We start from the raw sequence: 22,099 nt of genomic DNA on the forward strand, positions 1-22,099 counted from the left end.
GTAACCCGAGGTACCACTGTAACTGCGAATCAGAAGCATTACTGCTTCCAGCCATGGAGGCAGAGCAAAGTCATCATGGCTAGAAGCCATCGATAGCCTTATCCTCCATTAATTTGCCTAATCCTTAAAGCCATCCAAGGTGATGTGACCATCCTGTGAGTTTGACTCTGCGCTGAGTGAACAAGCGCTTGCTTTTCTCTTTCCCGGATCTTCCAACATTCCGCTTCGTTAAGCCAGGGAGAAAAGCTTTTCCCCCTCCGCGCTGTAGGTGGCGCCGTTGCGCTCGCGAGGCCGCTCTGGGCTTCGCCGCTTCCGGTCTTGCGCGCGTGTTCCGGTTTCCCCCACGGAGGCTGCCGCGCGCAGAAGCAGCGGTCTGCAAAGAGGTGCATGGCGCTGAGCGGAGATGGCGCGTCTCCGGCTGTATCCCGGGAGCTGCTTTCCGCGGGGAGCGGAGGAGGTAATTGGCAAGGAGTTGCCGCAGCAGGCGCTGCCGATATAGGGGGACAACTTTCTGCGCTGCAGGAACGGGGGGGAAACGGGAACACCCGACGCTTTCCCGCTTCCCTGCAGCGGTTAGCTGCTCTTTCCTTGGACCCAGATTTTGCAAGTCTGCGGCCTGACCGCATTTTAGGGATAAGGTGAGGTGACGTTGCAAACAAAGCGACCCACAAAAATAACCGTAGTATATAATATCTTTAGTAGGGGCGACTAAAAGAAGTGAGCAAACTTTCAGGCTCAGCACATGTAATAGGATTTTTCTGAGACCCAAAATCTGCATTTTGTAATAGTAGAATGGGGCCTATCCCTTCCCTTTTGCTTTTTGTTGTTGTTGTTTGGTTTTAGCATCCAGTTTGATTGAGAATTTGCAGAAACCCGGAAGGCTTGCTCGCTTTTCGTTGTATTTATTGGTCCTCAAATGCTAGTTGCTTTGAGGAGCCTTTCTTCCTTTCCTGCTGCTATGGATCAACAGTATATTGTTAAGCTAGTTGTTTGGGGAGTTGCCTCCCCCCCCCCCATTCTTCCGGATCAACAAAGATAACTATCAGTGCTTGTAGCCTGTACAGATCTATACAGGAAGCTGTGGTCTGTCTCTCTCACACACATACACCGCACAAGCACTGCCCTTCATGTACATCATGAATTACAAACTTGCATTATATAGATATGGGTTGCCTTTCACATTGCAGCTTCCTGTCATGTGTATCATGAGTAAAGTGTGCATGGCAAGTATTGTACGTATTGGCTAATCTGTAATGAGTGAAATAGAAAAGGGTGCATTAAAATCAAAATTCTAGCGATGCATTTCTTGATTTAGTTTAAATGGGGCTTGATTCGGGTAATCTGAGATTGGGGTTCTGGAAGAGTGGAAAGGGCATATGAAGAGGGCTTGCATATTTTTAAAAATGAGATAAGGTTGGATAGGGTAAGTGAACAGAAAAATCACATTGTTACGGACCAATTGTTTTGGAATGCAGTTTCCTCTACTGTACTGTTATATTTGAATAGTGTGAATATTCTTTGTGAATAGAAAAGGTTGGTGTGTGACTACTGAACTCATGTTGGAATTCTGGCTTGTAGGTATTCATGAGACGCTATTGCTAAATTCAAAGCATGCTAAGAAGAAAGCCATGAGCTTACAGACGGTCAGGCTTCCAAGGAGCAACCGTAAGTGCTCATCATCTTTAAATATATTGTGTGAACTTCAGTAAGATACAAACTTAAAGAATCGTGTAGAAACATTCCTGACCTAAAATTAGCGTTCTAGCATAAACAGCTTGAGAATTTCCTGTTCCTCCCCTTAGACCTGAAAATCCATGCAATATGACAGAAGCAAAAGGTGTAGTGAGGGAATACTGTAACATTCCAAAATAAAGTGTGTCTGTTGTGTTCATGGATTCTGTAAAGCATTTTTGTGTGGCCCGTAGCATCTAGCTATAAATTCAAGTACTAAACTGATAATACAAGTCTTGTGTTATTCTGAATGAGAAACCAAACAGCTGATGGTGGCTATGAGATCCGTGGGCAGGAAGACAATCCATCCTCATATATCCTCAAAGCATTTAATGTTTAAATATATATGAACAGCTTTGAGAACTGCATGGTGAAGAAAGAATGTTAAATATGTTTTGCCCAAGTCTTCTAATAAGAACCAAAATGGCCCAGACCAATAGACTGTTAATTGTGAAGTCCTGTATCTACATAGTACACCATCTCTTCATACTAACTTCCCAGCATTTGGGATTTGGAACTTTCAAAATGTCCACACATTTTGCAATATGACCATTTGTTTACAGCATTCCTTCTCTAGCTGACAAGGACTCGAGGGAGTGGGGAGACTTTTATCAGATCCTGTTGGTTGGGCTGAGAAAATGGGAGCTTTAATCTACAATGTAAGATGTGAAATCAGACTTATTTCCATAAAATAATTATGTACATAGGGTTAGTGCTTTTTTTCTGGGGGTACACATACCCCTAAACATTTTGTGAATCTAAGTTTGGCCTCATTGAGGGGCAGTATAATATGAGTAGGAAAATGAGAGTACCCCTAAACATTTTTAAAGAAAAAAAGCACTACATAGGATACTGTTCTTACGCTGTATTATTTCTGTGGCAGATGGGAAAGTGCAATACTGCTAGTGACAGTGGAGTAGCAGAACCCAATACATGCCTTGTCACCTCTCTAGTGTTGTGCAACTTATAAAGCGTTGTCTGTGACAAGCCTAAACAGTTTTAAGACTATTTGCAGACAGGAGGGTTGCAGTATGCAGTAAGGGTTAAGATACTGGACATTACTAGGAGTAAAGCCATCCAATGTACTTTATCAAAGTCTTTTGTAGAAGTGCATTAATATCTTGCCTGTTTTCATGTACTAGTTTTGGACAGGGTGCAGAACTTTCTACCACAGATGGCCAACGCAAATGACGAGCTAAGAAGAGAAATGGAAAACACCCCTGTTCAAGAGTTTGATATTGAACATGTGGATGCTTCACTTGAAAACGTCATTGAAATGGTGAATAATTTCTCTCTAAAATTAATGCCTTGGCTTCTAGCATCTTATTCATATTTACAGTGTGCAAAAAGGATGAATGTTCTCCTGGCTCTATTATTATATGGTTAAGGCCTGATAATTTATGATCTAAACCAAGCATAGGCAACCTCGGCCCGTCAGATGTTTTCGGACTACAACTCCCATCATCCCTAGCTACCAGGACCGGTGGACAGGGATGATGGGAGTTGTAGTCCCAACACATCTGGAGGGCCGAGTTTGCCTATGCCTGGTCTAAAGAGTGTCTCATGCCTTTAGTTTCCCGGTTTATAGCTGAAACACATTTCAAGGATGTGGTTTAAAAAATCATAGGAAATTAAGAATATTCTGGAGAACACCACACCAAAGTGGTCAGCCAAATTATCACCATCAGTTTATTTGTATGATTTGTATAAATCATCAGATTATTTGTTATTTCCTGCCAAGATTGTATCCAAAATTACTCGCAGCATATCAGATAAACAGCAATAAATATAACCATTCAAAAAAGAAAAAATGCTAACAGGAACAATGACAAATAACCATAGTACAGCCTAATGTATTATTTATTTATTATTACATTTCTAACCCACCTTTCCTCAAAGATATGCTTCTTCATGCTGCTCTTTATCTTCACATCACCCCTGTAATGTAGGTTAGGCTGAGAGACAGTGGCTGAGTGGGGATTTGAGCTCTGGTCTCCCAGATCCTATTCCAAGTTTCTAACCACTGCATCACACTGGTTCTTGTGCATAACTGGTTCTTGTGCACCATGAATACAAAGAACTGGTATTCAGAAACAGAACCTAGTTGTCTGCATTTCTATCCTGGCTGCAGAGGAAGTGGGTGGGTGGGTGGGTTTCCTTTTCTCTGCAGACAGCATGGAAACAAAGACTACTGGCCTCTTAGCAAGGTAGTATTTTTTTCCAGCTTATTTACAAGGTGTAAATTACTGCTAGTGTCAATATGTAAACACATCATTTAAAAAATCAGTCTATACGTATTAAGCAGTACAAATGAACTTGACTTAACTCAATGGCTTAAAATTTATCAGCAGAATGAATAAAGCATAACACAGAAATTAAAAAAAAAGCAGTGTACGTACAAGCCTGTTCCACAGTATGAGGTTCTCCCTGATTAACCTACACACTGATAGACCCATTCTGAATTTAAAAGCCATTCTGCCGGCCATCCCCTACATATTATGACAGTGAATTTTATAAAAAGTGTTTTATGGATGTGGCTATTGAGATGTTTGTTCTAACACTGTGGTATTGGCTGTTGAAGCCATGATTTGCCCAGTTCTGTACATCTTCATTTAGAGTTTGAATTGGCTTTCCTTTACAGCCTTTAAAAAATAATAATAATATGTATTTCTTTTTATTGCAGAATGTGGCTTTGGTTGAACTGAACAGCTCTGATACAGAGGAAGAAGATTCAGCCTCGGAAGATGACTCCGAAAGCGAGGACAGTTCTGTTTGTGAAGAAGTGACCGTCGACAACATTAAGCTTCCTAAACCGAAAGGAGAAGGCAGAGTAGAAATTTTGGACCCTACTGAGTAGATGTTTGCCATCTCAGATTTCAATTCATGTTACAAGCCATGTATCATAACTTGAAAAAAATTCCCTTAAAAAGCTAGTTCGCTTCCAGGTGTGCTACCTGCAGACTGTCTCGCTCTTTGCATCTCTCATGCCCAAGAGGCATGGAAGATCACTTCAGTCCAAGCCCCAAGATGAAAAAGATTCATGAGAATCGTCAGGAGCTTAATATGGGGGCGACGTCGGGGGGAAGAAGCACAGAATCAGCCAGACAGAAAATACCCGTCAGGCCAATTGGTGCTTTAAATTGTATTCCTATTTACTTATGGAAGCAATTATTAGGTTATAGTTGCTACATGGAAACTGGCAGTGCTTCTGTCATGTGCTGGAAGCATGTAGATTATTCTAGTTATTGGAGAGTCTTGTTTAGTTGCTACCCTAAATACCTTTCAAATTGGAGTGACCTGTGTGGTGAGTGACCCTTGCATGTTACTTTGCAACAGCTTCAGCATGGCAGCTGCAACCTAAGTGCTGATCTTAGGTCTGCTATAAGGGGGAGAGAGAATTGCATTGGCCTCTTAAGGGGAGGTTCCAGCTGTGGATAGGTAGCAGCAGCAGGGCCGGTCAAAACATTTCTTGTACATAGAGGGGATCATGAGGGAAGCTGCTGAAAGTCCTGTAGCCTATTTTTCTGATCCCAAACATATATGTGTAAATGCTCAGATTAAGGACAAACTATCTAGCCTTATACCAGAAGTGTTTTCCTCAAAATTCTGCAGGATGGTTGAGTGTTTGGGCACTCATTTGAAACTGGGATATTTCCTATGTTTTCATAAAGAAGATGTGGGTTTGTTAAATAAATAACTACCATTTTCAATGTGTTCTGTATTTGCTTAGATATTAATACACCAACTCACAAGTTTGTACTGTTTTGATCTTGAAAATCAGACATTACATTACAATTTTAATGGATGAACAGCTGTGCAAGCCTGTTAGCCGATGGCTTCCTGGACACACATCTTTCTCCTAGGATGCAATCTTTTGTACTTATTTAAGAGTGAGCTTGGAATTATTTCCTTTTGAATATGCATGCATATTTGAGCTGCCACTTCTTTGGCAGCAGATTTGTATACAAATTATGTACATCTAGCAAGTGAAGTCATTTAGGCTGAATATTCTGCAGGCAGCAAATGTTCACCGAAATAAAACTCATCTGTGCAGCTGGAAGATCATGTTCCAAACCCCTGCTCTAAAAGGCTTCAGGGTGCAACCATTACAATTCTGCTGCTCCTTTGGATATGAAAAGTGGTAGCCAAAGATAAGTGTTTGTTTATATGCTTTTACAGACATATTTCAGGATTGTAACACTCTGCATAACACATTCAGCACAAATAGGATTTAATAGCATAATTGGAATTCACAACTATGTAGATTTCTCATTGGAGGAAATGTAAACAGGTTATAAAATAGTTGCTATAGCTTTCATATGCATAGTAGAACACAGACGTTACGTTCTGCATATCATACGAAAAACACAGTAAGTGCACTTGGATTTATGTACAATGTTTATGGCAAATTGGTTCTCTGTGCTGCTTAAAAACTTGCATTGCAGGAAGAAAAGAGGCATAATGCTGGTGTGATGCAATCTGTAGAAACCTAAGTACTATGTGAGAATTTGGAGAAACAAGGGACATACAGCGCTGAAGAAGGCCATAGCTCAGCGGTAGAGCGTTTGATTTGTATGCATAAGGTCCCAGGTTTGACCCCCAGCATCTCCAGGTTAAACTGGGAACACCTGTCCAAACTCTCAGAGCTGCTGCCAGTCAAGACAGGCAATACTGAGCTAGATGAACTAATGCTGTGGCTCAGCATAAGGTAGTTTTCTACGTCCGTTGCTTCTCACTTGGGCAAGATCTCCATTGTGAAGTCCAGGGATCTGAGGTTTTGATATGTCACCACTGGATGCTTCAGTTGCTTTTATAGGCGATGACATTCAGGGTAGCGGAGACCACGGTACAAAAAAGCTGCAGAAGCCAATAATTTCACAGTAAAATCTATGACTCAGAAGTGATTCCCTACTGAATGCATTCGGAACTCTGCTGGAGGATCCACATCATAAAAGGGTTTGGTTCTGGCTCTGCGTTTTTAAGTGCCGGTGGAAGTTCACGGTTTCGCTGTTGTAATTTTGGAGTCCTGTCTTGTGCTTGGTGAAGCGTTTTAAGAACGCTATGCCACCCCAGTTGCGATGCTTAATATTCCACAGTTACAGCTTTCGTTCTGAGATACTCATGAAGCGCTTCCTCACCTGAAGAGGACAAGAGCATGGAAACAATTGTAGACTGCACATATTTTCTGCACCATCCACTCCATAAATTTCCAGCACATTTAACACACATTTAAAACTCGTGGCTTTCCACGAAGAATCTAGTGAACTAGAGTTTACCCTTCACAGAGCTTCGATTCCTAACACTATTAGTAATTTAAATGTGAGGTAAATGTGTGCCTTCTGTCTCAAGTGCTGGGTTTGCTAGAAATAATTCGGCAATCAAACCTATGCTTGTAACATTTTTCACAAGACTTTTTTTTAAAAAAAAAAGATACATAGATGTGCCTTTTTGGTCACATCCACACAGTGTGTTCAAAGTGCATGGCTTCCTCCAAAGAATCCTAGGAACTGCAGTTTATCCCTCATGGAGCTATAATTGCCAGGATGCACAACAAACTACAATTCCCAGGATTCTTTGGGGGAAACCATGCACTTTAAAGTGACAGATGGATAAAATAGGTAATTGAAACAGTAAAAAGCCTCAAAGCTACTTGACCCTAAAAAAAGTAGTTTTATGGTTTAAAACAATATAAAACCAGAAAAAGTTAAAACAATGTAAAATGCATAAAATGGGCATCCAGCAACATTGATAAGGACCAGATCCTACCCATCCCACTAAAAGGTGGGCACCACTATAGTATTACAGTGGTATCTCTGGTTACGTACTTAATTCATTCCGGAGGTCCGTTCTTAACCTGAAACTGTTAACCTGAAGCACCACTTTAGCTAATGGGGCTTCCCACTGCTGCCACACTGCCGCTGTGCGATTTCTGTTCTCAACCTGAAGCAAAGTTCTTAACCCGAGGTACTATTTCTGGGTTAGCGGAGTCTGTAACCTGAAGCGTATGTAACCCAAGGTACCACTGTATTATTTAAAGGTGTTTTAAATGCATGAAGTGGGTGTGATCTGTTGCTGAAAAGCAGCTAGCAATAACATAATGAGATCATAGTATTAAATAACTAAGAAACTTTAAAAGGTAAACATAGGTTTCAAACCTCTGACCCAAGGTAGGGACATGGTGACCTGCTGATGTTGGACTTCCAAGTCCCATCAGCCCTAGCCAGCAGGGATTATGGGAGTTGTAGTCTAGCACTGTCTGCAGGTACACAGCTTGCCCACCACTGCACTGAGCTTTAGATTTCTGTGTGGATTTTGAGTAAAATGCAACTTACCTAAATCTTTTCCAAAGCCAGACTGCTTGAATCCTCCAAATGGGGCGGCCACATCAGTTTTGTTATAGGTGTTGATGAAAACTGTTCCAGCTTCCAGCCTATCGCTGACGTAGAGAGCTTTGCTTATGTCTTTGGTGAAGACCCCTGAAGCCAAGCCATATTCGGTCCGGTTGGCTCGTTCCAACACCCCATCAACATCCCTGCAATATGAGAGAATAATCTGCCATCAGTGCAGCAACATGGAATGTAGCAGAGAAATTAATCCGAATCAGTTTAAGCTGCCTTTCATCAACAGATTTCCCCACGTGCTATTTCGTTCTGCTGCTTCTTTATTATGTGTTTAAAAAGCTTGACTAGAAAGCATCCTCCGCTAAATTAAGTTATTGATATGGAGGCATTCCAAACAAGTAGGAATGAAGGTAAAAACCACAACACTTTCCAATCACAGATGCCTGGCTTTATAAGCCCTGTTTGGGCACTGGACTCACATGATTAACTGTTGCATGGAGAATAAAGAACAACAACATTAATCTATAGCAGGACCTACCCATCTTGGAACTTGGAAATGACCATTATAGGACCAAAAGACTCTTCTTGTGCAATGAACATATGGTCTTCAACATCCGTGAATATTGTAGGTTCCATGAAGAAGCCTGATCAAAGAGAAGATGGCGTGGCATGTGCAAAACTGAAATGATTCCAGACATTTTCTGTCTTGAGAATTATTTTTTTAATGCTTTTCATTTTACAGGCATTTTCTGTCTTGATATATGCTGTATGTGTCTTCTGTAGCACACTCCATATGGTGGCATTAAAAGTGTTAATTCTTTAATATCTTATCCAAGGCTGCAGCATTAGATTGGTTAATCAGATAAACTGATTTAGAAATCTTCTGAGGAATTTAAAAAGGCTGTGCTCAGTTTAATCCACTAAAATTCATATGAGGGGAGAGCGCTGTTGCACTCATGGCTTCCCAATGGTATATGGTTGGCCATGATGAGAACAAGATGGTGGACAAGATGGGCCTTTGGTCTGATCCACAAGGCTCTACCTGAGACAAATTCCCCAAATGAAAGCCAAGAATCCAACAATAGGCATGAACAGATCAGACTTAGAAATTTGTAGCCCATGTTGCCTCATTAGGTAAGAACTGTGGTGAGGAATCTGTGGCCCGTAGGAGAATATATATGTATCACACCCACACCCACACACTGCTTTTGTTCATCAACTAATCTGATTTATGGATTCTACTTAGATTATAGTTTACCTGGTCTACCTACTTGTCTTCCTCCATATACCAGAGTAGCCCCTTCTTTCACGCCAGTTTCACAATATTTCAGAAGCTTATCCAAATGTCCTTTATGGTTTTGTGGACCATGGTCTGTAGATCTGTCAAGTGGGTCACCAATTTTCATCTTTTTGGCTTCTTCCACCTACGGATTCCACCAAAGGAGAGGAAAAAGTATCTGGCAACTACTAAAACCCTTTTGGGCAATAATGTTGGCATCCCATCCGAAGAAGTAGTTTGTAATGAGGTGTTAAAGTTATCTGGAGAAGAAAGGGAAATTGTCCTTTGTCCTGCTAGCTGGAGGACTCTCACAAAATGGAACAGAAGCTCATATTCTTTGCTCTCGTGCCAATCAATAAGTAGCCCTTTAGATGGGAGAGCTGTGTGTTCTGCCCCGGCAAACTTATATACTGCATGGGCCCCACAATATGATTTGTGCCATGCTGGGGCCAGCAATTTATACTAATACACTCCTGCCCATAGAATTTGACATACCCGTTCTCCCCTTGCACTGGCACCAGGTAGACAGACGAGTCGCTTGGCAAAACTTCCTGGGGTTTCAAACAAAGCAAAAACACTGTGAAACTATTGGGTTTTTAACCAGTGGTCCTCCAGATGTTGCTGGACTACAGTTCCCAGCATCCCTGATTGTTGGCTGTGCTGCCTGGGAGTTGAAGTCCAACAACATTTAGAAGGCCATAGGTTAGCCACACCGGGCTTAGCCCCATTTCAGCCTTCCCTGACCAGGTGCCCTTCAGACGTTGTGGACTACAACTCCCATCATCCCTGATCATTGGGCCAGGTAGTCTGGGAGTCCAACAACCTCTGGAAGGCACCATGTTGGCCACGTCTGGTGTGTCGTGGAAAGGCTCCTAAGGCAAAAATCATGTTTAATCTCACGTTTTAAATTTCTTACCACTCTCCTAACAAATTCGTCGTGGACTGATTCTTCCACAAAAAGTCTGCCGGCTGCAATGCAGTTCTCTCCTTTGTTGAAGAAAACGGCTCCCATTCCCTGCGTTGGAAGAAAAAGAACATGCTGTTATCTTAAGCTATTTTTTCCTTCCATTTTCATTTTCTATATGGAAGCCTGTGAACATATAGAACATACAGTGAATATGAGCATTTTTATTTTCTACTAACTAAGGTAAAGGTAAAGGTACCCCTGCCCGTACGGGCCAGTCTTGACAGACTCTGGGGTTGTGCGCCCATCTCACTTAAGAGGCCAGGGGCCAGCGCTGTCCGGAGACACTTCCGGGTCACGTGGCCAGCATGACATTGCTGCTCTGGTGAGCCAGAGCCGCACACGGAAACGCCGTTTACCTTCCCGCTGGTAAGCGGTCCCTATTTATCTACTTGCACCCGGAGGTGCTTTCGAACTGCTAGGTTGGCAGGCGCTGGGACCGAGCAGCGGGAGCGCACCCCGCCGCAGGGATTCGAACCGCCGACCTTTCGATCGGCAAGTCCTAGGCGCTGAGGCTTTAACCCACAGCGCCACCTGCGTCCCTTTTTCTACTAACTATTAATTTAAAATGTTCTTTATCTTAACAGGTAAAGGGGAAGGGGTTGGGTTGTATATGTTTTTATTTTATGATGGGTTTTGTGTTCTTTATATTGTGATTTTATGTTGTGAACCACCCTGAGATCTACGGGTATAGGGCGGTAAGCAAATTTAATAAATAATTATAATTTCAGAGCAGTGTCATAACCACAGTTCTCTAGAGCAGCAGCACAATTTACAATACAGACGCAGGTGGCGCTGTGGGTTAAAGCCTCAGCGCCTAGGACTTGCCGATCGAAAGGTCGGCGGTTCGAATCCCTGCGGCGGGGTGCGCTCCCGCTGCTCGGTCCCAGCGCCTGCCAACCTAGCAGTTCGAAAGCACCTCCGGGTGCAAGTAGATAAATAGGGACCGCTTACCAGCGGGAAGGTAAACGGCGTTTCCGTGTGCGGCTCTGGCTCGCCAGAGCAGCGATGTCACGCTGGCCACGTGACCCGGAAGTGTCTCCGGACAGCGCTGGCCCCTGGCCTCATAAGTGAGATGGGCGCACAACCCCAGAGTCTGTCAAGACTGGCCCGTACGGGCAGGGGTACCTTTACCTTTTACCTTTATGGAGCAAGTTCACCAGAGCCTTTTTGAAGCCAGCTTACCATTCTCACAGCTTTGTCAAGTTCACAGTCATTGAATATGATCAGTGGGGATTTTCCGCCCAGTTCCAAAGAAACCTTCTTCAGATTGCTGACAGCACAGCTGTAAAAATGATGATGAAAGCATTTAGAATTCAGTCTCATTCCTCCTGATAGCCAGTGAAGGGAAGTTATATAAACTTATTTAAGTAAGCATATTCTGTGAAGGGAATAGGGGCCTCTTAACCCAACCCTAACCCTGCGGAAAGCCATCTAATTAGACTTTAATTTGATTTTGACCTATTTTTAGGAGGTAATTTAATTATTGTTTGATTTTATACTAATGTTATATATCTGATGTTAGCTGCCCTGAGCCCGACTTTGGCCGGGGAGGGCGGGATATAAATAAAAGTTTATTATTATTATTATTGTTGTTGTTATTGTTATTGTTATTATTATTATTATTATTATTATTATTATTATTATTATTATATTAACAACAGTGTTATACTTGGGTACTATAGATCCCTGTTCGAGGCCAGAATTTGGCATGCACCCCCCCCCCTTTCCAAAGGCAGGTAAGGAGATGCCTGGCTTTGGGAAGGAGGTACAAGGGACGCAGGTGTCGCTGTGGTCTAAACCACTGAGCCTCTTGGGTTTCCAGTTGGAAGGCTGGCAGTTTGAATCCCTGCGACTGAGTGAGCTCCCATTGCTCTGTCCCAGCTCCTGCCAGCCTAGCAGTTCAAAAGCCAGTACAAGTAGATAAATAGGAACCACTGCAGCGAGGAGGTAAATGGTGTTTCCGTGCGCTCTGGTTTCCGTCACAGTGTTCCGTTGCACCAGAAGTGCTTTAGTCATGCTGGCCACATGACCCAGAAAGCTGTTTGTGGACGAACGCCGGTTTTCTTGGCCTGAAAGCGAGATGAGCGCCGCAACCCCATAGTCGCCTTTGATTGGACTTAACTCTCCAGGGGTCCTTTACCTTTACCTTTACCTTTACCTTTACCTTTACCTTTACCTTTACCTTTACCTTTACCTTTACCTTTACCTTTACCTTTACAAGTGCTCTGGCGGGGTCCTAGAGCCCTCTCACCTCCTCCCCAAATCTGGCTTTGAGGAGGGAGGATTCTAGGACAGTGTCAGGGCCTCACGCCTCCTTCCCCAAAACAGTGCTTTGAGACAGTGCCCAGTGCATGCGCATCACTTGCACAGCCCTAAATCCACCCCTGCTAACAACACCACCACCCTTGACAGACCACAGCTCCCAGAATTCTTGGCGGGAAGCCATGATTGGTACCAAAATAAACCAAGTTCTATTTACAGATTGAACATTTACTATGGCTCAGGTCCGAAGTTCCTCCTCCATTCACATAATGGAGAGAACAATATCACCACCAACTCCTTGCTCTGCCTGCAACCCTTGCCCAGCACCATAGCCCATGCTATTTCCAAGGGTCTCCTGATTTGCAGCAACATATTTTTGTGGGGGGAAAGGAAGCTGGAGGACCTCTTTTCTAGTCATGAAAGGAAAAGTAGCATCCAAATCAATCTCTACATACAGGTTCCTCTTTACACCAGAGGCAGGGAAATTGTGGCATGCCAGGTGTTGTTGGACTCCAATTCCTATCAGCCTACTGCCAATGTGGTCAATGGTCAAAGGTGATGGGAGTTGTAGTCTAGAGGAATCTTGAGAGCTACAGGTTCTTCCACCCCTACAGTGGTACCTTGGTTCTTGAACGTCTCTGTTGATGAACATTTCGGAACCTAAACTCAAACTTGCCTCGGAAGTTGAACGGCTTCTGCTGTGTGTTTTTCAATTTTCTCATATGAATTTGCAGACAGCCCTTTGCGTCTCGGTTTTCTAATGTTTTGGAACTCGAATGGTCTTCCAGAATGGATTATGTTTGAGAACCAAGATACCCCTGTACTTTACATTGTCAGTGTAGGGAGACACATAGCAAAAGCCACGCAGCTCATGGTTGTACGAAAACATCTCCATGTGAAGGCCATGCTCTAAAAATGTACAGCATGCAAAAATGGGGGTGGGGTGGGGGTGGGCAATGAATACCTTACCTCTTCATGATTTGTTTCCCAGTTGGTGTTGAGCCAGTGAACCCAAGTTTACGAATGTCTGGGTGATCGGACAAGCGTTGCCCTGTTAAACCTGTGACATAAGCATAATTAAATGTTGAGCTTTACTGTCATTGCGGACTTTGTTTATTTCAGTGATTTAGTTGTGCTGCACCCCATTCCCTCCATCCTCTTTGAACAGAAAAGAGAAACCATTGCATCACTGCTTTACCTGAACCAGGTATAATATTGATAACGCCTTTGGGAAATCCTGCTTTCACAGAGAGCTCTGCAAACTTTAAGGCAGTCAGTGGAGTTACCTACGTAAAAACACACACCATGATTTTACCAGAATGGCTGATGGTATGCAGACATACAGGCAAATAAGGTTCTAACAGAAGACAGTTTAAATCAATTAAAACATCGTGATAACATAAAACCAACACAGATGATCTATGTGTCGTATGGTATAAGGTAAATTGCAATGTTTACAAAATCCTGTAGCATGGTTTAGGGTTTTTTTTAAAAAGGAATTGTATTATTCCCCCACCCCTTTCTTTCTTTATTGTTCTTGTTTTTATTTAGCTGAGTTATAACACCGGCCTTTGTATTTTTGATGTTGGAGGACAGAATTGTGTGTGACTGTGCTGTGGAATACACTGCCCCATCATCACCAGCAGTCTTGAAGTAAGATTCAGTTGCCTGTCTGGTCAGCTTTTGTGCAGGGAAAAGGAGAGTGCACTGCCTTGACTCAGGCGGCAAAGTGTTTTGAAATGGCCTTGGTAGGATTTCCCCCCTCAGAGTGTGAAATGTGGCTTCCATTGTTAACCCTCTTCAACAATGGCACATTCTTCCTTTATCAGTGCACTTTCTATCAAGGTCAATCAGTGGATGACATCGGTAAAAACTGTCTGGGGCAGGGGTGGGGAACCTTCTTTAGCCTGAAGCCACATGTCAGTGGTGGGTGGTGTTATGCACTGAAGTTCTCACCCTGGGCCAGCAGGGGGATACTGTAGATAGTTTTCACTCAGGTCCACATATGCAAATAAGGCATTGAAAGTGGCGTTCAGTGATTGGATAGTTACAGAAAATGGTTACTGTTGCTTTCTAGTGGAGCTCTATATAAGCAGGCTGGCTGAACCCTTCGGTTCAGTTCTGTTCTGGCCTGTGAATAAACAAGAGCTGTTTGAAGAATCGCTGTGTTGTCTGATTTGTTCAAGGTGGGGTCAGAGGCAAAAGTGGGCAGGGCAATGAACATGAATTTGCTTTGGTACAGCAGGCTTGTTTCTGGATACACATCCCCGACTTGCACATCCCTTTCTTGACTCCCTCCAAGCCTTGTTGGCGTAAACTCCAGCTAGGCAAAAGTGCAAGGTAGGTGGAAAGAAGGGCTGATACAGGGTGTGGTTTGGGGAGAGAGGCATGGCTAGGAAGCAGGTACGGCCTGCAGAATATCTGAGAATCTCAACAGAGAGATCCGGAAGCCTGCATTTCGCTCCTGGACATGAGGTTCCCTACCCCTACTGTAGACTGGAGGAGTGCCATATATCAAGACATTATCAGCCTGCTTGATGTTTACCTGTGCTGGTTTCAGAACTAAAGTGTTGCCAGCAGCCAAACACACTGCACTCTTCCACGCGAGCATCATCAGTGGGTAGTTCCAGGGAATGACAATTCCACAGACACTTTAAATTGCAAGCAGGGGAAAAAATACAGAAATAAAACTGGTTTTTCAAAGAAATTTGCTATTAGTAAAACACTGGATCTTATCTAATTCCATTAGCAGCAGAAGAAGAATTTGTCTTACCCTAAGGGTTCCTTCTTGGTGAAAGTTAAGTTATGGTTTGGCCGTGCATGGTTAATTGGAATGGTAGACCCCTAAATGAGAAAGCAATCATTATTATTTTTAAATTAAGGTGGTAAAAGATGTATCCATCATATCATCACATTTGTTTGAACAACATGTTTGCTGTTAGCAGGCTCCTCCAGATGGCCTCTTTATTGATTTGCTTGCACAAGCTTACTTGGAGGTTACATTATATGCAGTCTTTATTGAGCTTTTCCTCTGGTTTGTTTCCTCTTAATCATTTCTCCCACACCATTTAGTGCTTTTCCCTGTCACTTTCCTAGCTGCTAAAAGTCCAATTATTTTAAAGTGGGTTTGTTGCTCTGGAGCAACAAAACACTTCAGTCCACTGTTGTACCAACTAACAACAACAACAACAACAATTTATTCATACCCTGCCCATCCGGCTGGGTTTCCCCAGCCACTCTGGGTGGCTTCCAACAAAATATTAAAATACAATAGTCCATTAAAAGCTTCCCTAAACAGGGCTGCTTTCAGATGTCTTCTAAAAGTCTGGTAGTTGTTTTTCTCTTTGAGAACTGGTGGGAGGCCGTTCCACAGGGTGGGTGCCACTACCAAGAAGTCCCTCTGCCTGGTTCCCTGTAACTTGGCTTCTCGCAGTGAAGGAACCGCCAGAAGTCCCTCGGCACTGGACCTCAGTGTCCGGGCAGAATGATGGGGGTGGAGACACTCCTTCAGGTATACTGGACCGAGGCCTTTAAAGGTCAGCACCAACACTTTGAATTGTGCTCAGAAATGTACTGGGAGCCAATTTAAGTCTTTCACGACCAGTGTTATGTGGTCTCAGTGGCCGCTCCCAGTCACTAGTCTAGCTGCCGCGTTCTGGATTAGTTGTAGTTTCCGGGTCACCTTCAAAGGTAGCCCCACGTAGAGCGCATTGCAGTAGTCCAAGCAAGAGATAACTAGAGCATGCACCACTCTGGCGAGACTGTCCGCAGGTAGATAGGGTCTCAGGCTGTGTACCAGATGGAGCGGGTAGACAGCTGCCCTGGACACAGAATTGACCTGCGCCTCCATGGACAGCTGTGAGTCCAAAATGACTCCCAGGCTGCGCACCTGCTCCTTCAGGGGCACAGTTGTCCCATTCAGGACCAGGGAGTCCTCCACACCTGCCTGCCTCCTGTCCCCCAAGAACAGTACTTCTGTCTTGTCAGGATTCAACCTCAATCTGTTAGCTGCCATCCATCCTCCAGCCTAAATCTACACACTTCAGTCCTTCCTGCAAAATACTGACAGTCTGGAGGAATATCCAGTGATGTCCCTCTGGCCTAAAGAGGGAATTCCAGGGTGAACAGTCACATTAATGCTGTTTAGGTGGGACTCCGTAGCCCTACGTAACCTTAGCTGATAATCTGTGTTGCAAGGAGCCTCTTTTTTTTTCTTCAGTTCATTCCTGGCCATGGATTGCCGCCACCTTCTATAGCAGGGATGGTGGACAATTTACTGCCAGAGAGCAGGCAGAGACTTACTGTATGTCTGATCTTAGTGCTAACAGCCACAGTGCTAACACTGGAGGTACATTTATCTCCAATCTTAGGGCTGAGAATGGTGATAACAGATCTCAGCGCCGGACATATGACATCATGTAACAAAAAGCAGTGTACACCTTGCTTAAAACGGCCTTGCGGTCTAGCAGGCTTAATAAGTGCCTGTACCACCACCCCGATTTTTCCCCTCCTCATACATCAAATGTATAGGAAAAATGTATTGATGGAATCCCATGCTATTTCTCTGAAAAGGACCAAAGTGTGCAAGAGCATGAATCCCCTTGTTGTTTTCCCAAGGATCAAGGCCAACTCAAATGTTAGCTTGCCTGTATTTTGTCACACCATCCAGCAAAGTATCGGAATGTTTGCACTGACATTCCGATGTGGGTCTTCAAAGCCAGTGTGTAAACAGCTCCTGAATCAATAGCTTCAATGGTTGCCAATTCCTCTTGGTGTTCTTCCATCAAATCTGCAAGTCTTTAAAATGAAATAATGGCATACAATGTAAAACATAAAATGGTGTGTCCGTAATGCCCTATATCCAAATAGCAGAATTTATGCTACAGATTCATTAATAATGAGTAGAACCAATGGTTTTAGTGAAATGACCAAAGTGTGTGATTTGAGAATCGTGACTTTTATGCTGCAAAAGCACTGAAGATGTGATGGGAAAGCATTCTGCATCTCTATGCACACATATAGGAAATCAGAGGGGCAGGAAAGAGCCAGGTAAAACTGTGTCAGATTAGGACCATGAAGCTCACTGGCTGACTTTGAGTCAGGCACTACAGTGGTACCTCTGGATGCGAACGGGATCTGTTCCGGAGCCCCGTTCGCATCCTGAAGCAAACGCAACCCACATCTGCATGTGTGCGGGTTGCGATTCGCCTCTTCCACGCATGCGTCTGATGTCATTTTGAGCGTCTGCACATGCACGAGCGGAGAAACCTGGAAGTAACGCGCTGAAAACACTCAACCTGAAGCACATTTAACCCAAGGTATGACTGTATTTCTCAGGCTAACCTACATTGCAGGGTAGTTCTGAGGATAAAATGAGGGAAATATATGTATGTCAGCTTCAACACCTTGGAGGAAAGACAGAAATCCCCCCCATCCAGATTCTTCTCTGGGTCTTGAAGTTCTGAATCACCAGGTCTTTCTATGAAGCAGACAGATGTGTCAGAAATCTACATTTCTTCCCTTTTTGATTTATGTGTGCCATTCAGATTAGTGCACATAGACAAACTTGGTGCAGTTTTTAGTTCACATATGTTTTCCTTACAATGTGCTGTTCTGCAAATACACACTGATTAAAATATCCACAAAAATGGAATCTTGATGTAAATGAAACAATCATTTAAAGATTCCCTTTTGAGGGTGATTTGATCAATGCACATAGGAGCATATGTGCTTATTTGCACTGGTAACTTGCCAGTGGGTGTGGGTGTGAAAATGGTGGCAAACTGCATGCATATAAAAGAAAAGAGGGATCTGCAGGAAAAATGCAGCACAGAAAGTCAATTGTCAAGGGTGTTTCCCAGCGGAAGGAATGCACACGGCAGATAGTCATCTATTGTCAAAGCTGACACAATCATTTTTATGGCTCTGAATACCCACACACCCCAGTCTAGCATCTAGGCAGCTATTCTCAGGTCTGCGCTCTATGGAGCAGCTGCAGCAACAGGGACCCACTCCACCAGTTTATGTACTTCCTCCCAAAGGGTTGCACACATGTAGCCAGAGACTACATCTGTGTGGAAGCTGTTTTCGCTCTTCCCTCTTCAATCCCTTCCTGGTTCTGGGAAACAGTGGTGCAGGAGAGGATGGGGAAAGCACTTGGCTCTTCACTTGCCTGACCTGCCTCTTCCTCTTCTTCTTCTGACCCATCCTGTGCTCCACCCTCCAGCTCTGAAGATTCCCCTGCCTCTGACTCTTGCCAGCTGGCTAATACAGTTCCCCACAAATCACTGCCCCTCTCTCCCAAGTCAGACTGCAGCCCCCATTCCCCCAGTGGACACTCATCAATGTCCCGCCAGTCCCCGACACCGATTTCGATGCAATAACAATTCAATGAATAATTATGTGCTCCTAGGGCAGGTGCTGTCGGGACATGGGTGGCGCTGTGGGTTAAACCACAGAGCCTAGGACTTGCTGATCAGAAGGTCGGTGGTTCGAATCCCCGCGACGGGGTGAGCTCCCGTTGCTCGGTCCCTGCTCCTGTCAACTTAGCAGTTCAAAAGCACGTCAAAGCAAGTAGATAAATAGGTAATGCTCTGGTGGGAAGGTAAACGGCGTTTCCGTGCGCTGCTCTGGTTTGCCAGAAGCGGCTTAGTCATGCTGGCCACATGACCCAGAAGCTGTACGCTTGCTCCCTTGGCCAATAAAGCAAGATGAGCACCGCAACCCCAGAGTCGTCCATGACTGGACCTAACGGTCAGGGGTCCCTTTACCCTTAGGGTAGGTGCTCATAATCAGAACTCTGCTCCTTTACCAACTCCAGAACCATATATGTGAGGAATTCTTTGCAGAATATCCACAGAATCTGACCTTCTAACGTAGGATTATTCATTGTGGATGTGTATATATGTGTGTGTGTGTGTGTGTGTGTGTGTGTGTGTGTGTGTATATATATATATATATATATATATATATATATATATATATATATGATTACTGCTTTATTCAAATAGGGCATAGCATGATTTTACACAGGCAACAAAGGAGACCTATGAGACATGGAACATACAGAGCTGCAATTGGTTTCTTAGACATGCCATACCTGTACAATATTCTCCCTCTGTCTCTTGCATTCATCTTTCCCCATTCACCATGCTCAAAGGCATTCTTCGCTGCCGCAACTGCTTTGTCAACATCGGCCGCTGTAGCCAGCGACACTTTGGCAATCACCTGCCATCAATATAGAGAGAGGCTTGGTCAGAATTAACCTTGCTGCTGAGCTTCCTTCCTCCAACGCAAAGATGCCAGCAGGCAGAGCAATCCCAGGCCTCCCATTTGGTGGGCTGTGCTGGTGACAGGTGTTTGGACTGAGTGGAGGCATCCCTCCACTTGGCTGCCCTGGCTGTGCGGGCTTCCCATTGGGCACTGCTATACAAGCTCTACACTCTTGAGAGTCCCATGGACTGCAAGATGATCAAACCTATCCATTCTGAAGGAAATCAGCCCTGAGTGCTCACTGGAAGGACAGATCCTGAAGCTGAGGCTCCAATATTTTGGCCACCTCATAAGAAGAGAAGACTCTCTAGAAAAGACCCTGATGTTGGGAAAGATGGAGGGCACAAGGAGCAGGGACGATAGAGGATGAGATGTTTGGATAGTGTTCTCAAAGCTACCAGCATGAGTTTGACCAAACTGCGGGAGGCAGTGGAAGACAGGAGTGCCTGGCGTGCTCTGGTCCATGGGGTCACGAAGAGTCAGACACGACTAAACAACTCAACAACAACAACAACAACATACTGTTGAATTTGCAGTAGCCCGTGCACAGCGGAATGATGAGGAGTACGTGCCACATACTCTATATTACTTTATTTACACTTCAAAGCTGGTAGATTACAGAAAAACATCTTGCCTCTGCCGGAGCAGAGAAAGCATCCTCTCTCCTCTAAAGCATGGAGGGAACAAAGTGAACAGTGAAAAACAGGAAACCAGTGTACGTCACATCCAGTCTCCTTTCCCGTGAGAAACTCCAACAGCAATTGACTGTGGAATGTAAACACCTGTCTCGTGACAAGCACTTCGCTGCACAGTGAAGAGAGCAGAAACCAACACATACAAGCATCATTCTGTTGGCATAAAGCTCCTCCTTCCACCTGGCAGTATTGCTGCTGGGGTAGCCTAGTGGAAAACCCTGTAAAAGGGATGTTCCAAGGGTGGGGTGCAGGCAAGGCTGAGTCATCCCAGGATCCGCTGGACCCCAAGTCAGTCTCAACAGTCATCTCAAGCTGGTGTTGGACCCAATCACTGTGCCAGCCTAGAACTGCCACAGGTAATCATTTGTAATATGGCACCATGTGCGAGGACAAAATTTGGCACAACAAATGGATCTTCTCAACCTTGTGCCCCCTCGGCTCAGCGCCCTGTGCAGGGGAACTGCCCACACTGCCCTAAATCCAGCGCTGCAGGGACCAGGCCCCATGATCCTTCTGCTCTTGAGAGTGGGACTCAGACCAATGGCTTTAAGATATAAGAAAGGAGATTCCAACTAAACATCAGGAAGAATTTTCTGATGGTAAGAGCTGTTCAACAATGAAATGGACTCCCTCAGAAGGTGGGGGAATCTCCTTCCTTGGGGAAGCCCCACTTGTGAAGCCCCACTGGCAAGGAGATGGGAGTTTCCCTTGCACTCTAACATACTACACTGTTAGGATATAGTTCCGTTCCACCCCACCTTAAAAGGGAACAGGCTGTTGTGTGTCACATGCCTGTTAACTTCCAGCGCTTGCTGGGAACTTCAGTTGTATGTTGCTTTTGCTATACTGCTGTTTTGCTGGACACGAAGGCAAGCAGACATGTTTTCCTTTGTTCCTGAGCTATGCTGAATAAAATGCTGTACATTTTTGCTTGCACTTCTCTCTGTCTGCCTCTTCTGCTGCGAGGTGATTTACACACTCTGCTGACAGAGTGAAATATACTCAGAGTCGCAAAGTGATTTCATGCTCTTTATTCAGCTCATAGTGGTGAGGAGGAATGAATGAATGTCCCCTCAAGGTATCTGCTTTATATACATTATTTACACAATGGGCTGCACATGATTGGCTAATTCCGGAATTCTACTGTAAGCCAATCAGGTTGTGGATTCACTTCTATCTGGAGCATGATTGGGTAGTTCCTGCCAACCAATCATACTGCTGCATTGTTCTAGGACCAATCAGACTGCTGCATTCTGAATCCTATTGTTCTAGGACCAATCAGGCTGCTGCCTTTTGGATCCTATTGTTCTAGGGCCAATCAGACTGCTGCAGTTTGGATCCTATTCAACCCAGTACATAACACCCCTCCCCTCTAAGTTCCAGTCCTGCCCGGGAGGTCGCATTCATAGTCCTCGAGGTACGCCGGCGGCCTACGTGTGCGTTGCGGCCTGGGGTGTTCCCTGGTCCGGGGTTCAGGTTCTGGCTCGTGTTCCAAGGATGCTGGCTGTGATGGGGCTGTTTGGTCTGGCGCAACCGGCTCACTCAGTCGTGG

At 44.4% G+C, this 22,099-nt stretch overlaps 2 protein-coding genes across 3 annotated transcripts in view; one reads left to right on the plus strand and one right to left on the minus strand.

Annotated features, from left to right (window-relative positions):
• Positions 1-312: 312 nt before the first annotated feature.
• Positions 313-5,441, plus strand: NOPCHAP1 (NOP protein chaperone 1). The gene is made up of 4 exons (XM_079993192.1): positions 313-457; positions 1,579-1,665; positions 2,874-3,010; positions 4,415-5,441. The coding sequence occupies exons 1-4, from the start codon at positions 388-390 to the stop codon at positions 4,586-4,588; spliced, it is 468 nt and encodes a 155-aa protein (XP_079849318.1). The 5' UTR covers positions 313-387; the 3' UTR covers positions 4,589-5,441.
• ALDH1L2 (aldehyde dehydrogenase 1 family member L2) overlaps positions 4,859-22,099 on the minus strand; it is a 45,175-nt gene continuing 27,934 nt past the window's right edge. For both annotated transcript variants that reach the window (XM_079992355.1, XM_079992356.1), the window contains 12 exons: positions 19,680-19,807; positions 17,227-17,377; positions 15,354-15,424; positions 15,126-15,231; positions 13,779-13,866; positions 13,550-13,640; positions 11,501-11,600; positions 10,268-10,366; positions 9,331-9,496; positions 8,611-8,716; positions 8,064-8,263; positions 4,859-6,869 (listed from right to left, as the gene is read on the minus strand). In XM_079992355.1, the coding sequence (XP_079848481.1) occupies positions 6,814-6,869; positions 8,064-8,263; positions 8,611-8,716; positions 9,331-9,496; positions 10,268-10,366; positions 11,501-11,600; positions 13,550-13,640; positions 13,779-13,866; positions 15,126-15,231; positions 15,354-15,424; positions 17,227-17,377; positions 19,680-19,807 (1,362 nt within the window). In that variant the 3' untranslated portion in view covers positions 4,859-6,813. The remainder of the gene's footprint in view (positions 6,870-8,063; positions 8,264-8,610; positions 8,717-9,330; positions 9,497-10,267; positions 10,367-11,500; positions 11,601-13,549; positions 13,641-13,778; positions 13,867-15,125; positions 15,232-15,353; positions 15,425-17,226; positions 17,378-19,679; positions 19,808-22,099) is intronic.

The sequence above is a fragment of the Podarcis cretensis genome (assembly GCF_951804945.1).
Source record: "Podarcis cretensis genome assembly, chromosome: 10".
Classification (NCBI taxonomy): domain Eukaryota; kingdom Metazoa; phylum Chordata; class Lepidosauria; order Squamata; family Lacertidae; genus Podarcis; species Podarcis cretensis.

Excerpts from the sequence above, each read along its gene's own strand:
- NOPCHAP1 (XM_079993192.1), top strand. The coding sequence starts at position 388 with ATGGCGCTGAGCGGAGATGGCGCGTCTCCGGCTGTATCCCGGGAGCTG. Across the intron at positions 1,666-2,873 it reads CAGGCTTCCAAGGAGCAACC|TTTTGGACAGGGTGCAGAAC; the intron begins GTAAGTGCTCAT and ends TTCATGTACTAG. Across the intron at positions 3,011-4,414 it reads TTGAAAACGTCATTGAAATG|AATGTGGCTTTGGTTGAACT; the intron begins GTGAATAATTTC and ends TTTTTATTGCAG.